The 16,816-nt window shown below is 39.6% G+C and overlaps 1 protein-coding gene across 3 annotated transcripts in view; it reads right to left on the bottom strand.

Moving 5' to 3' along the window:
• Positions 1 to 2,635: 2,635 nt before the first annotated feature.
• GSR (glutathione-disulfide reductase) overlaps positions 2,636 to 16,816 on the bottom strand; it is a 63,667-nt gene continuing 49,486 nt past the window's right edge. For 2 of the 3 annotated variants that reach the window (XM_019642882.1, XM_019642881.1), the window contains 4 exons: positions 14,518 to 14,629; positions 13,013 to 13,144; positions 6,133 to 6,266; positions 2,636 to 3,478 (listed from right to left, as the gene is read on the bottom strand). In XM_019642882.1, the coding sequence (XP_019498427.1) occupies positions 3,329 to 3,478; positions 6,133 to 6,266; positions 13,013 to 13,144; positions 14,518 to 14,629 (528 nt within the window). In that variant the 3' untranslated portion in view covers positions 2,636 to 3,328. The remainder of the gene's footprint in view (positions 3,479 to 6,132; positions 6,267 to 13,012; positions 13,145 to 14,517; positions 14,630 to 16,816) is intronic. The other variant, XM_019642880.1, reaches the window with a different exon arrangement.

Genomic DNA, 16,816 nt, shown 5'->3' on the forward strand with positions numbered 1-16,816 from the left:
TCACCCCAATAAACTTTAATTTAAAAAAATTCAAGGAATTAATTTATTAGTTAATATATAGCTGAAAGACTGGGGGAAAATAATACTAGATAAAACTCTAGCCCTACTATCCAACACTTTTTACCTTTTAACATTGCCCCCTAACATATTAAATATCATTTAAAATATACTACCTAAAAAACAGAAATGACTGTCTATAATCTTACCTTTAAGATGTTGACTGATCTTTATTGAAGAATCAACATTCTAAATTATCATATCAAAGGCAATGACAATAAGAGTATTTCTGAGTACAGCAGAATGGAAACCATCTTCTATGTCTACCACTAACAGCTCTTCCTCTACATACAGGAGGTCAGATTCATGGAAAGAGAAGTTTTGTTGAACTGAAAATTTGCCTATTCATTTTTCAAAAATGTAAAGGATTATAATGTTGGCTCTTTTGTACTACAGATATTAGTGTGAAAAATCACACAGTAACACACTTTTGCTCTCTTGCAGCCAAAGCTGCTGCATGATACACAAGGAATGATACTGTGAAACTCAATATAGAGAATATAGAAATGATTGACATTAAATGTAAAATGACATACACAAGGTGAACATATAGTGTAGACCTACTATGGGACAAGGTGTCACGGGAACATATAACACATAGAACACTGAGTCTTCACAAAGGTGGTTTTAGTCAAGCCTTGTAAAATGAGATTTCCAGGTGCGTGTGATTCAAGATGACCACAAATTCTTTAATATACCTCCCATTGAGAGGTGAAGTCCCATAATGTCTGCTTAATTTTGGGCTGGCCTTAGTGATTTGCTTAACCAATTACATGTGGCAGAAGTGATGTTCTAGGACTTCCGAGGTTAGGTCATAAGGTTGGAGCATCTGCCTGGGAATCTTGGCACAACCTCTGGGAGTCCTGAGCTTCCATCTAAGTCCATTACCATGAGACTGCAATCCTGGTAAGGCCACTTGTAGGCACTCTGGTTGACAGCCCCAGCCGAGGCCAGCCTTCCAGTTATCTTGCCTACGTGCTGGGCATAAGAATAACTGTTTTAGACTTTCTAGGCCAGCCCATCTGCCAGTTGAATGACCCCAAATGATCTTTGTCGACACCAACAGAAGAGTCATCTTTGCAAGCTGAGTCTTGCTCTAATTCCTGACCCACATAATCGTGAGATATAATAAAGTGGCTGCTGTTTTAAGCCACTAAGTTTTTTGGTAGTCTGTTATGCAACAATACATAACTGGATCATCTTGTAAACAAGTAAGGAAGATTTCACACAAAACGGACATGCACTCTAATGCTCCAACCATACTGAATGAACTCTATCATTTCCCACGTGTACTTTGCCCAACTCTGCCTCACTGTACCTTCTACATGCGCTGACATTCTCCCTCACAGTCCTCATATTCGAAATCCCACACAACCTCTTTCTTGCTCAAAGCCTTCTTCAGTTCTTCCAGCAAAATGACACTTTCTGCCTCCTCTGAACTTGTATAATTCCACTTCTCTAATAACTAGAGTGGTACTGTCCCATTTTCCTGTAGCAGTACAAACTTATGCCTTTTGTCCCAATTAATTGTGTCCCCTTTCACTCCCAAGTGTCCCATTAATCATATGGTTACCTTGTGCTTAACACGCTGATTTGAATTGCAGTTATTTGTGTAAAATTTTATTTTATTCCAGACTATATGGTTACTTGAGAGTACCCTGTATTTTCTTCAGTAAACATCTACTGAGCACCTACGGTGTGCCAGATATTACACAATATGTTGCCCTATACATCTTTCCTCTCCCCAGCGCTTTTTGTAATGGAGACTGTTAAGCCAGATCACCTTATGCTGGATCAATTTGGGGACTGATGAGAATGAAGACTGCACTCGAAAAAGGTTCCTTCATGTTGGTTTACTATAGAAACAGGCAGTGAAAAGGATACCTGAAACAAACAAAAAAACACATGATTAGAGTAGAAGTGACTACTGGGCCTAACCTTTTTTTTTAATGGAGTCACACCCAAAGTTTAGGGCCAATGCAGAGTGAGAAACCCACCAGGTCAGTGGAGCCCAGAACCTTGGCCGACTATCTTTTAGGTTGGAGGGTCAGAGGCGGGTGAGGTTATGTCAGTCAATTTCATGTCCAGGTTTTTAGACCCTATTTGCTTGCAACAAGAGTTACATAACCTAGTTATTAATGTAGTATGTTTCTTTCATTGCCATTGGACCTACTTGAAGTCAGTGCAGCAACCTGGCCACAGCCAACCAGAAAGACATTCATTAAAAGCTTAATGAAAGCAGTTGGTAGCACTATGCCACTAATGAAAGCCATGGAAAATTTTTAGCTAACTTACCTAGCTGGTAAAGGCAAATGGAAATAAAGTGCTAAAAACCTAAATTATTTCTAGAATGTTCTTCCAACTTGACTGTGAAATTGTCTAAGTGCTTCTTTTATACGTCTGGTCTTTATTTATAAAAGCGAAATCTCTTTTCTCCCCCATAAGGCCTTAAGCCTTCTTACAGTAACTCAGTGTCGGTATCTGATCCTCCAATGAGCAATATTCTTGGAAAATGAACTGTTACCCATAAATTCATAACAACAAATTTTATAAGACAAAAAGGCTATCGTTTTATTTTTAAACTTTTGAAAATAGTTTTCACAAAAAATAAAATGACAAGAACACACAAAAACTAAAATCATTCATTGATTCATTGAACTATGAACTCTTAGCAGAAGGGACTCAGGAATAACCAGCCTTCTCTAATCTTTCCCAGTTTAATGTACTTCATCTCATAAAAGTAACACAAATAATTTTTAATTGCTTAAAACAAAAGAAAGAATAAAATAAGAGGCAGGCCTCTTGTGTCATATGTTTTTAGAAAAAGGTCACATCCTTGAAGCAGCTTTGTAATATGCAGAGCACAGTACTGACTTTGAAAAAAAAATAAACAAAATAAACAAATTCTATGCATTCATTATTTAAATGTGCACAGCTATTGTCATCTTCCTCTATAAAAAGTAGCAAGATATACTTATTCCAGTACATGAATTTAATTATATTTCATATAGTTATACACGTGAAACAAGGCTGAAACAAAAACAAAACAACCACCTAGCACAGAGCTGTTAATAAAAAAAAAGTTAAAGTATTAATTATTACAAGATACAATCACGTGAAAATCAATCCTGGAAAACAAAAAATTTCCAGTATTGCAAGATCTGATTACAATAAAGAAATACATAAAATGTGAACAGTTAAGTAAATGTGATTATTTGGTTCATTTCAGAAGGTCTACTGGTCCAGCTGCCAGCCATGAGTCTCTGAGTTCTCAACGAAGTGTGACCAGTTCTTCCGAAGAGGTAGGGTGAATGGCAACTGTGTTGTCAAAGTCAGCTTTTGTGGCTCCCATTTTTACTGCAACAGCAAAACCCTGCAGCATTTCATCACACCCAATCCCTTGCATGTGGATCCCAACAACCTGGGAAAAAGGAAAAAAAAAAAAGACACCTAGTATTTAAAAACCTCTAGGGCCGGCTGAGTGGCACTTTGGTTAAGAGTTGGCTTGGGATGCCAGCTCTGAGCAGCAGGGCCCTGGTTTGGATCCCACATGAGGGCCAGTGACGCTGCGCCCTCTACAGCTAAGATGGTGAACAACAGCTCATCCTGGAGCTGGGCTGCTGTGAGTCGCCGGCGACGGCATAGGCTGCAGCCCCTGCTGCAGTGGGTTGCCATAAGCTACCGTGTGTGGCCAGCAGCTAATGTGAGCTGCCAAGAGCTGCTGTGAGCGGCCATCCAGAGGCCGGTGACCAATCTGCCTCATCCAGGAAGAGCGCAATGATGGTACCAACTTGGGCCAGTGAAGCAACTTCCTCCACAACTAGACTGAAGAACAAAAGGACAGCAACTTGTCTGTTCTCCCTCCCCCAATTCCCCAGCACTGTTCCCCTCCCCCAATTCGCCAATAAAATCTTAAAAAAAAACAACACAAAACAAACCTCTAAAACCCTTACAATCTCTAACCGCAATAGGCATGACATAGCTTACAAGGCCCTATGTAGTCCTGCCTCAATATCCCTCCCCACCCCATCTCACATAGCCCTCCCTCGGGCTCTTGGCTTCGCTGGCTTTCCTTTATCCTGAGTACTCACCGTGCCCTTTCCTTTATACAAGTTGTTTCCTCTGTATGGACAATCTTTCTGCCCCTCTTTTAAGGGTAAAAGTCCATTCATTCTTCAGATGCCTACACATTCCTTCCTGACCAAGTTAAACTGTCTATCACATGATCTCTCACTACCAGTATTTCTCCACCATAGTTTTAACACAACTACAATGTTGTATTTATTTATCTGGGGATCAGAAAATCATAGTCCATCTTTCACAGCAGACTTTAATCTCTAGATAAAGGGTACTCTGTCTGCTTTTGCTCCCTACTCAATCCCCATGGCCAAGCACAACAATGGCCCTTAGGAGGGACTCAGTTCATACAAGCTCAATGGCTGCACGAAGGACCGGAAAGAGGCATTTGTTTCAAATCACATGATTTTTCAGTGAGATTTCTCACTATACTTTGAAACTATTAGCTAATGTTCCCCTTCAGCAGATACTTTTAGGGTAAATAGTCCATTGAAAAACAAAGTTAGAGAACATAAAATTTAGCTACAAAAATATTTTGCTTTAAAAACAAATCAAGACTATAGTTAATATTAGTGAATAGTACACTTAAAAATGCTATGTGGGGCCGGCCGAGTGGCTCAGTTGGTTAAGAGCTCGCTCAAGAGTTTGAGCACTGAGCAACAGCGGTTCGATTCCCAGCCCAAGCTGAGCAGTCGCTGAGACGCCAACAGGTAGCAGGATGGCTCAGCTTAAAAAAAAAAAAAAAATGCTATGTGCCTTTTACAATTAAAAAAAGTATATCTCAATTTAAAATAAAACAAAAAACATCCCAAATCATGTTTTATGAATGCGTTAAACACAGCTTTTTAGAAATGTGATCTAAATTGAATTTACAATACCAGAGTTTCTAGTGAGGGCGGGAACTTTATATCATCCCTCTCCATATCCCAGTTCTTAGTCTTTAGTCTGTCAGATAATGGTTATCAATGGTATGAAGAAATAACTGACATGAAGAGATAAGTAGTGATCTTGCTGATTCAACATTTGGAAATCTTAAGCTATTGAGGAACTTCAGGGCCAAGAAAAAGCAACCCTTGTTCTGCTGCCGACCCACTTACTTCCCTCTCTTTGCTCTGATTCTCTGTTCTGTCAATCCTCAGTAATGTTGATTTCTATAAGCCAGGGACAATGTCTTGTGGCTTTTGGAGTATAGGACCACTTGAATCAGACACAAACTATGCTCTTTTTGATTAGAGAAGTTGGAAACTACATCTGAATCTCCAATTAAGCCACTGTCCCTCATGGAGCCATGTTCCCAAGGCACATTGCTAAGTTCCATTGTAATATTTAATTCAATTTGTAGAAAAACCCAATAGGCTGACCTAATACCAACAAAACCTATTTCAAAATTATGTTTCAAAAAACCTGTTCAAATTCAAACCAAAATCACAATAAGACACCACCTCACATCCACTAGGATGGCTATACTAAAAAAGATAATAACAAGTGTTGATAACGATGTGGAGCAATTGGAACCCTCATATAGGTCTGAGGGGAATGTAAATGATGCAGCCACCTTGGAAAACAGTTTGGTAGTTCCTGAAAAAGTTAAACCAAAAATAGATAATTTTACTGAATAAATTTCCTCTTTTTTACTGATTATTTAAACTTAAATTTAACATACATTAAATTCTTTTTTTTAATTAGTTTCAGTTGTATCTTAAATTCTTACACTCACCAATATTTCTGAGTTTCTTATCTAACCTGGCCTATTGGACAATGACTGAACTTTTTGTCATTTTCAACCATTCCCCCTTTGTTTGCAGTGGAAACTTCTTTCTAAATGAAATATTATGAAGAACCTCAATATACATGTAGGCAGATAAAAATTGGGGTGCACCAGTTGAATCAATCAGAGAAGGCTTAACTACTTGGTCTCCTCCCACCCCACTCCAGCAGAATGCCACCATCCCTACCAACTCTGAAGCTACTCTTTAGCTCACTGGATTTTTCCCATACCTTCTCTTCTTTGTTAGCACAGACCATTTTCATCACACATTTCGTTTTCCTTTTGGTAACTGCATGATACATCGGGGTAAATGTGGTTGAATAGGTCTTCACATTTTCTTTTCCGTATTTAGAAATGGCCTCATCTATATATAATGCACAGAAAGAAAAAAGTATCTGTCAAAAAAAACCCAAACAATTTACACTGCCCTATCAAAGAGAAAGCAAGAAATACATAACCTGAATCAAATCATGAGAAAATATCAAACAAAACCACAATGAGCGATATTCTACAAAATAAACAGTGATGTCATGAAAGATAAGAGACTGAGGAATTATGCCTCTCAGTTAAAGGCCACCAAAGAGGTATGAAAACTAATACAGTGTATTATCCTGGACTGAAGACTGACTTGAAGAAAAAATGTTTAAAATAAAATGATTTAAAACAATTGGCAAAATCTGAATAAAATCTAAAGTTTAGATAATACTGTATCAATTTAAATGTTCTAATTTGATAAGATAGTTTAAGGGGCCTCTAAGACAACATCAAGCATACCAACATTCTCATCACAGGGGTACCAGAAGTGACAGCAAGGAATTAAAAAACTATTTGAAGAAATAATGATGGAAAACTCCCCTAACCTGGTGAAGGAAATAGACATACAAGTCCAGGAAGTGCAGAGTCCCAAACAAGGTGAACCCAAAGAGGCCCACACCAAGACACATCATAATTAAAATGCCAAAGGTTAAAGACAAAACGATAATCTTAAAAGCAGCAAGAGGAAAGCAGTTAGTCACCTACAAGGAAGTTCCCATAAAACTATCGGCTGATTTCTCAACAGAAACATTATAGGCCAGAAGCTACAAAACACATCATCAGTCACTGCTTCCAGACATTTGCCACAATGGACATCCCAAAGGTCATTAAAACTGACAATGGCCCTGGTTATACTAGCAAGGCTTTTCAAAATTTTTGTCGCACATTTCAGATTCACCACCTCACAGGTATTCCTTATAATCCACAAGTTCAAAAAATTATTGGGCCGGCCTAGTGGCGCATTGGTTAAGGGTTGGTTTGGGACTCCAGCTTTGAGCAGCAGGGCCCTGGTTCAGATCCCACATTAGGGCCAGTGACGCTGCGCCCTCTACAGCTAAGATGGTGAACAACAGCTCGACCTGGAGCTGGGCTGCCGTTGAGTTGCCAGCTACAGCGTAGGCTGCAGTGGGGCTGGCCAGCAGCGGGCGTGAGCTTTTGTGAGCTGCTGTGAGCCACCATGAGTGGCCGTCCAATGGCCGGCGAGCGACTTCCTCACTGGGGAAGAGCACAATGATAATACCAACATGGGCCAGTGAAGCGACGTCCTCCACAACTAGACTGAAGAACAAAAGGACAGCAACTTGTCTGTTCCCCTTTCCTGATTCCCCAATGCTGTTCTCCTCCCTCAAATCCCCCAATAAAATCTTAAAAAAAAAAAAAGATTAAAAAAAATAATTATTGAACGTGCCCATCGGTCCCTCAAAAATCAATTAATAAAACAAAAAGGGGAGACTATGGACACTCAGTACACTGACACTCAGTACATAACCAATTAAACCATGCACTGTTTACTTTAAATTTTTTGCAAACGGATGATCAAGGCCAATCCGCAGTGGAATCCTGTTTCAGGAATCCTAGTCCTGCTACAGAAGCCCTTGTCCACTGGAAGGATCCCCTAACAGGTGTTTGGCAAGGACCAGATCCGGTCCTCGTATGGGGAAGAAGGCATGTTTGTGTTTTCCCTAGGCATGCTGATAGTCCTCGGTGGCTTCCAAAGTGCCTTGTCAAGCAACACCATGGGGGCGGAACCGAAAAACCAACAGTCAAAGAAGGCAAGGAAAAGCCCAATCCAGACTTGGGATCAGATTAAACCTAATAAACTTTTGATTACAATACTGGTAACTTTGTCTTGGCAGGTGTTTGGCCCAAGGGGACACATATTGGACATGCTATCCTAATTCGCCAACAGTAGTTTCCGCAACCTGGAACGAAAAATCAATTAAAGTTTGAGTCAACACATCATATCCTTTAGAGGGAAAGGTACAGGACATCCAGCCTCAACAGGCTGCCTTTAACTATACTGGCTTGGCCCAAGACCCTCCGCTTTGTACCTCTCACATACCTGTCCCTGGATGTCTCCCTTACAGGCCGGATCCTAAGGACAAGTGGCAGACAAAACTCATTGCTTTATCAATACCCTTCTGTCCTATCAATAATGGGGCCAGTCGGGGGTAGGGTCACCTCTATGAGCCCTAGGGGCCACCCACCTATTCTCCCTTGTCCCAGTGATCTTTCTACAATAGACACTAAAAAGGTTCCATGGATAGAGTGTACTTCTTCCTTACCATTCAAACTTCAGATATAAAATTCTACCTTTTTTATATATGATTGGTCCTCAATAGTCCCAAATTCAGGGATGCAGTCTTCAAAACCAGAAAAGTTTGCTGTCCTTATCCTTACCACAGACTCCAATGTCATACAAAAGTACATTTGGAGATTGTGGGCAGCTTCAGACCATATAAAACACTCTAATTATGAATTTGCCCATATCAAATATGCTTCAACATTGTATGCCATCATGGCCTGTGTACAGGCCCCGAAAGTATTACTGATTGGGAACTTCCAAATTAGTATAGCTCAGTCCATCTATAATATTTCTTGTCAAAATTGCTATCTCACCAACTGTGTTGATCCACAAGACAAAGGGTGAGGAATTCTAGTTCTTCGCCAACCTCCATATGTTGTACTTCCGACCACTATTGAGAGGCCTTGGTATGATGACCTAGGATTACAGACCCTCCAAAACATAAACAAAGGTTTAGGTAAAGGACAACAGGCAGTCGGTCTTGTCATAGCCGGTCTCGCCGCAGTCATTTCTCTTATAGCTACTGCAATTACAGCTGCTGTATCCCTATCCAACTCTATCAAAACAGCAGATTATGTTGAACAGCTTGGAACTAATACCACTGTAGCTCTTTGCAGTCAAGAAGACATAGATATTAAGCTTGAGTTAAGAATTAATGCTTTAGAAGCTGTTGTACAGATAGGTAAAGAGGTTGAGGCCATGCGCCTCCTACTCACCCGCAGATGTCATGCAAGATACCGAAGGGTGTGCGTAACCCATTATCAGTTCAATAACACAGATTGGGATTGAAAAAACATTAGCAATCGCCTCCAGGGTATTTGAAATAGTTCAGACCTGAGCCTTGATCTAGACCAACTCCATAAAATAATTCTTGCCGTGCAAAACAGCGAACTGGTTTAGCCGATGAAATTATTACCCCCTTCAAAAGTTTAAACCAGTCACCACCGTCCAGACTATTGCCTGGACCCTGTCAGGGATTGCAGTCTTCTTACTATTAGTACTGTGCTTAGTCTCGGTCTGCAAGAAAATTATAAAGGCCCTTCTTCAGGCCTGTAAAACAAAATCCCATCGCCAATGTTTAAATACAAATACACGACGATGACCCGGGACACAAGTCAAAAAGACCCCCTCTCACAAATTTTATCTCTCAAACCCATCACTCCCCTCTTTTGTACACTTTCAAGCCAATAAGTCACTTCTGTGTCTTACTCCATAACGCTTTTTAAGCTATCCCTCAGAACCCTACATAGGTAGAGGTTTTGTTTGTGTTTCCAAAAACTACAACAGTCCGACATGGCAACCAAAAAAACTTGACAGACGGTATAGAGGAGCCACCCATCGGTCCAAGTAACTACGACTGACTAAACAACAAAAATCCATCATACCAGACAACAAAAGGCCGATCCCCTGACCTGGGGTCAAGTCAAAACATTAACAACAGGGCCAGCAGAGTAGTGCGTTTGTTAAGAACTGGCTTGGGATGCCAGAGGGCCCCGGTTCGGATCCCACATATGAGAGCCAGTGACACTGCCCTCTACAGCTAAGATGTTGAACAACAGCTCCACCTGGAGCTGGGCTGCTGTGAGTCGCCGGCGTCGGCGTAGGCTGCAGCCCCTGCTGCGGTGGGTTGCCATGGGCTACCATGTGTGGCCAGCAGCCAGCGTGAGCGGCCAGCAGCCGCTGTGAGCGACTTTCCAAAAGCTGGCAACTGATCTGCCTCGCCCGGGAAGAGCACAATGATGGTGCCAACTTGGGCCAGTGAAGCAATGTCCTCCACAACTAGACTGAAGAACAAAATGACAGCAACTTGTCTGTTCCCCTTCCCCCGATTCCCCAATAAAATCTTTAATAAAAAAAAACAAAACACATTAATAACAAAGGCTATGGAGATATTGCAGTGCCAAAACCAGCCACAGACCCCTTACTATATGTTTCTGGCCATGTTAGCCATTGTCACTTGCCAGTCAGCTAAAGGCTCCATAAAGGGCTCTTTCTAGTATTTACAGACACATATCAGCTACGGGGGACTAAGAGACACATCCAAAGTAAAGAAGAGGTTGATATAACGGCGCCCTCTCTGGTTGCGTCCTTGGCAAATGTCAGTGGCGCGCCCCACAGAAAAAGACAGTCTCTGTCACCCTTAGGTAATAATATATATTAAAATATTCTACCAAATTTAAGACTCTTTAAAACAAAAAAGGGGGAGATGTTGGGAGCCGTCTCAGAGTCGTGAGACTACAAGCTGACTGCAAGTGAAGAATGGCAGGTGGCTGCAGACCCCCATGTTCTGTGTGCTGAGGAAAAGGCTACAAACTTCATGTTAGCTGAACAGCAAAAAGACGAACTGCTGGAGAAACAGCTCAGTTCATCTTCTGTGCCATGGAAAAGCAGAAGTTCCTGAACTGAAACCACCAGACCCTCAGATGTCACTGTCTAGTTATGGACTTACGTACTTTGGAACTTTCCACCATGGACTTGCTGACAGCTTCTATTTGCCTCAGTTTAACCTTACTTAAAATATATCATTAGTCTATTCTGTGTAATCATGTAACTTGTTGCCAAGAGATTATCTCACTTCCAAACCCTACGTCAGGGACACTGGTACCCCATTCCCCAAATATCCCCCCTACCAAAATCCCCTATTCTGTAAGGGAATTTTCCTTTGCAAAAAAGGGAAAGTTGTTTTCTGTATCATCAATGTGTATCCAATAAACTGTGGCACTCTCTCCGCCACCCGCGGCAGTGTCCCTCCTGATCCCAACTTTTGTCTCTATGTCTTTCTTTCTTACTTAATTTCTTTCATCTCTCAATCTCCCACCAGTCCATTCAGAGACCCTCTAGGTAACTGGATAGCACATACCAGGCGGCCACTAAAAACTGAGTGGGTCTCGACAGGCATGAAATATTCAAGGTGATGAAAAGCAAAGACGTACAACCAAGATTACTCCACCCAGCAAAGCTATCATTTAGAATTGAAGGACAGATAAAGAGCTTCCCAGACAAGAAAAAGCTAAAAGAATTCATAACCACCAAATTAGTATTTCAAAAAATGTTAAAGGGACTTCTTTAAGAAGAAGAAGAAAAAAGATTTACAAAATATGAATAAAATGGCAATAGCTATGTATTTATCAACAACTACCTGAAATGCTAATGGATTAAATACTTCAATCAAAAGACATGGAGGTGTTGAATGGATAAGAAAACAAAACCCTTACATATGCTGCCTACAAGAGACTCATTTCAGATAGAAAGACACACACAGGCTGAAAGTAAAGGGAAGGAAAAAAATATTTCATGAAAATGGAAACAAACAAAAAAAAGCTGGGGTAGCAATACTTATACCAGACAAAACAGACCTTTAAAACAAAGGCTATATAACAAGAGAAAAAAGAAGGACCCAGTAATCCCATTTCTGGGTATTTATCCGAAGAAGCCCAAAACACTACTTTAAAGGGACAAGTGTATCCGTATGTTCATTGCAACATTATTTATAATAGCCAAAATATGGAAGCAGCCTGGATGTTCATCAATGGATGAATGGATAAAGAAGAGGTGGTGCATATATGCAATGGAACATTACTCAGCTACAAAAAGAATGAAACCTTGCTATCTGCATCAACATGAATGGAGCTAGAGGGTATTGTGCTGAGTAGAGTAAGTTAGAGAAAGGCAAATACTAAATGATTTCACGTATATGAAGTCTGAAAAGCAAAACAAACACACAAAACAGAAACAAACTCATAGATACAGAGAACATTTTGATGGTTGCCAGATGGGAGGAAAGTTTGGGGGATGGGTGAAAAAGGGGAAGGGATTAAGAAACACAAATTGGTAGTTACAAAGTAGTTATGGGGATGTAGGTATAGTATAAGGAATATAGTCAATAATATTGTAATAACTATGCATGATATCAGATGGGTACTAGATTTATCAGGGTAATCGCTTCATAAGTTATATAAATGTTTAATCATTATGTTGTACACCTGAAACTAATATAATGTTGTATGTCAACTGTAATTGAAAAATAAAGAAATTGTTAAAACAAAAAACAATAAATAAATGTTCTCAGCTGAAAAATTGCACTGTGCTTCTGTTAGGAAACGGTCTGGTTCTTAGGAAATAGGTACTGAAGAGTGTGTGTGTGTGTGTGTGTGTGTGTGTGTGTGTGTGTCTATGTGTAGAAAGAAAATAATAAAGCAAACATTTTAAGGGTATACAGAAGTCCTCTGTACTACTTGCTGCAACTTTTCTTTAAATTTGAAATTAGTTCAAATAAAAAAGCTAAAAAAATGTCAAAGAGGTGATAGGGTGATATGGGGAAAAGGAATTAATACTCTCAGTGTGGTAGTAGCCAGGGAGGAAATTGCAACTGTGACAAGAGGAGTATAACTTGGGGGCTGAGATAGATTTACTCAGCTGACAGACACCTAGGTTAAAGTTGGGGGTGGAGGGAAGGAAACTGTAAATGACCTTCATTTCTAAATACCTACCTTCGGTGAGTCCCACTGTCCCAATAGGGGGGTGGCTGAAGACCACCGTGGGGATGTTGTCATAGTCTAATTTAGAATCTGCTTTGCGTTCAAAAAGTCTATGGGCAAGTTTTCGGCCAGCAGCTATGGCGACTGCAAAGATAATTTAAAGTCAGTGTTCAGCTTATTGCTCATTTTTACATAGCAGAATTGTTCTACTAACCATTTAGCCATGTGGCTTAACATACTAGTTCTGACAAAAGTTTTACACCAATGCTCATTGTAATACCAAGTTCAATATAAGAAAGACATATCAATACATTAGTTATCAATTCAAAATTATCAAAATTTCAAAACTATCAAATTCTGTACATTCTATTACAACAAAAAAAGAGACACATTTACAAGTTTCCAATCATCTGGCAGTTACCTACTTAATGAGGATACTAGCTTTTTGATACAATGTTTATGGAGTAAACTATGTTAGTGTCAAGATTCTTCAATTCTATTTTATAACCACATTCAGTTCACACTAAATTTTTTTTTAAGTTATTTAAAAAATTATTTTATGTATTATTTTTTAAAAGTTTATTCTCGGGGTGGCCGGTTAGCTCATTTGGTTAGAGTGTGGTACTAATAATACCAAGGTTGCCGGTTCTATCCCTGTATGGGCCACTGTGAGCTGCACCTTCCTTAAAGAAAAAAAAAAAAGTTTATTCTCCTTAGCCTGTTTTTATTCTTAAGTTTTTAAAAATAAATGCCTGAGTTCAGTCAAAGCATTAGCTGCTAATTTTATTGATTTGAAATTGACAAGTTTCTTTCCAAAATTAGTTATCAGAGAATACGTAAGAAATTTCTTCACTTTAACATAATTTTCAACTGTTAGAATACGTTATAAAGTTTTTGAACCTTTGCTTGTTATTTTGTTTTTGTTAAGAGAACTTCCTAAACTAGCTCAAAGGCTTTGGGTGTGAAACTGGGGAAGTTTCCATTCTGAGGTAAGACCCAGGGCCATTTTGGAAAGCCCAGTGAGGTTGCAGAGGGGTACAGAGTGAAAGCAGATGGAGTGGCATTGATAATAGATAGAAGTGGGACAAAGAGCTTGAAAAGGCGCCAGCTAAATCCAAAAGTAGCCTGAGGTATAAAACTCGGGGGATGAGGATCAATCTTAGTTGTATCAAAACTAAATTGTCATAGAAGAATCCCACTCAATTACTTCTTCTCAAAGCCACATCCTTCCACTGTTGCCACACAAAACTCAAATTCTAATTTACACTGTTCAGAGGAGGACTGTATCAGCTATATGAAAATTTCAGTCTTCATCAAGTATTTTTAAAGTAAAAATGAATATTATTCAGGAAATGTCAGGTTCCCAACCAGCATCTATTTCCAGACATTTTTATCATTCTGGTGACATAAAGACAGTCATCCTTTTACTTTTGCTTAAGCTGATTTGACTGTGAACTTCTGAACAGTTTTACATAACAAACAGAGTCTCCCTGACCCAAGAAAAGAAGAAACATTACCTGGAGTAAGGAGAGCTTTTCCACACACATCCCCAACTGCGTAGATGCCTTTCACGTTAGTATTCTGGAATTCATCCACGATGATATGACCTTTGTTGTCAGTCTGAATCCCCTAGAATTGTGAAGAGACATCATGTAAATATCTGGCTTATCTACAAAAAAATGGCAGATCAAATCTCTGATTCTACCTCATTTCACGCACCTCTTTAGCCTGAATCTCCAAGAACCATAAGACTCAACCATAAAATGAAAAACTTCTCAGCAAAGTGGCAAGTTTCATTATCTTTTGTTTAATTTAAAAGGGAACTATTTTATCCAATTTTGAGGTATTTTAACAGGATTTGACTTTGCAATGTAGAACTCAACTGGCCAGGGAAACATAAGAAGGCACCATTCCACTATTAGATGTGCTACTTGCTATCCATGTGGAGTCCATCTAGGACAGTAGTTTTCAATTTTCTCTACCAAAGCAGTCTTTCTAAAGCAGGCTAACTCATACCTTCGAGGGGCACAACCTGAAGCAGTCATCAAAAGCAGATTTCTTTGAAGCTTACCACTTTATCTTTAAAAATCCAGGCAAATTTTGCATTCTACTCTAACACACACTGCTATTTCCTTTAACCAAAATTTATTCCCATATACTGAGTTTAATTTTTGCTCTAAGATGTGTCATGCTTATCTCGTGGCTTTCTAGAGCCCATGTGTCTACACTTCCGTGTGAAAGAGAGGTAGAGAGACAACGGAAGTAGGTACCATAGTGGTTAAAAGTGTTACCTTTGAAGCCATGTAGACCTGGGTTCAAATCCAAGCTCTGCCATTTGCTAGTTATGAAACCTTGTATAACTACCTATTTATCAGCAAATACTTGAGTTTCTAGTACAAATGAGGCACTAACCTAGTTACTGCAAATAGAATGGTAAGTAATACAGATACCCTCCCAGCTCTTTGGAGTTTACAACCATGAATTATTCATTAATTCTGTGCCCCTGGTTTCCTCATCCTTACTCCTCAAAGAGTTGTTGGTAAGATTAAATTAGGTTAGTAACATGTTGACCTACACATAGGGATGATTCAATTTGCACTATAAAAATATATCTTGGGCCGGCCGAGTGGCGTGATGATTAAGAACTGGCTTGGGATGCCAGAGGGCCCCGGTTCGGATCCCACATATGAGGGCCAGTGACACTGCCCTCTACAGCTAAGATGCTGAACAACAGCTCAACCTGGAGCTGGGTTGCCACGAGTCGCCGGCGACGGCGTAGGCTGCAGCCCCTGTGGCAGTGGGTTGCCATGGGCTACCGTGTGTAGACAGCAGCCAGCGTGAGCGGCCAGCAGCTGCAGTGAGCGGCCGTCCAGAAACCAGCGACTGATCTGCCTTGCCAGGGAAGAACGCGATGATGGTGCCAAGTTGGGCCAGTGAAGCAACGTCCTCCACAACTAGACTGAAGAACAAAACGACAGCAACTTGTCTGTTCCCCTTCCTCCAATTCCCCAGCACTGTTCCCTTCCCCCCAATACCCCAATAAAAATCTTTAAAAAAAAAACAAAAACAAACAGATTTAAAAAATATATATCTTAACATTGAATGAGACTAAAAATTTTTGCCTCATTTTATAAAAATTCAGCAAATATAGTTGAAAACTGGACGTACCAATGCCTATATCTGCACAATGGCAAAATATCTCTTGAAATAGCAGGATGGCTAGTTTTGTTAAAATAAAAATAGACAGCTAGTTTTACTAAATTTCACTAAACAGTAGATTATAAACAAGTAAACCATCTCTCCAGATATTTTTTAATGCTCAATAATAGCTTTTATAGAAATGAAAAATGAACTTACATCATGACAGATGTTAATATTAGAACATAAATCAAAATGTTATATACTTCTCAAGAGGTCCCATCAAATATATAAATCTCAAACATAAAATATCTATTATTAATAGAGTAGTATAGCATATGAAAAAAATCACCACCATCAGCAGCAGCTGGCTAACGTTGATTACGTTTATACTATAAACTAATATCTCAGCTAATTACTCTGCAAGCACTTTCTCATTTACTCTACTTTATAACCCAATGAGGCAAGTATTATTTTTATTACCATACTTATATGAAACAATTCAAACTTAGGAGTACTTAATCTTCTCAATTAAGGCCATGAAACTGGTAAGTAACAGAACTAAGGTTCAAAATTGGGTCAAACTCCGGGACCCATGCCCCAAGCTACTACACGACTTTCCTTCAAAACTTAAAAGAACAAATAAGAATTCCAGTTAATAACACTTGTAGATTGGCT

This window comes from Hipposideros armiger, unplaced genomic scaffold (genome assembly GCF_001890085.2).
Source record: "Hipposideros armiger isolate ML-2016 unplaced genomic scaffold, ASM189008v1 scaffold_73, whole genome shotgun sequence".
Lineage (NCBI taxonomy): Eukaryota > Metazoa > Chordata > Mammalia > Chiroptera > Hipposideridae > Hipposideros > Hipposideros armiger.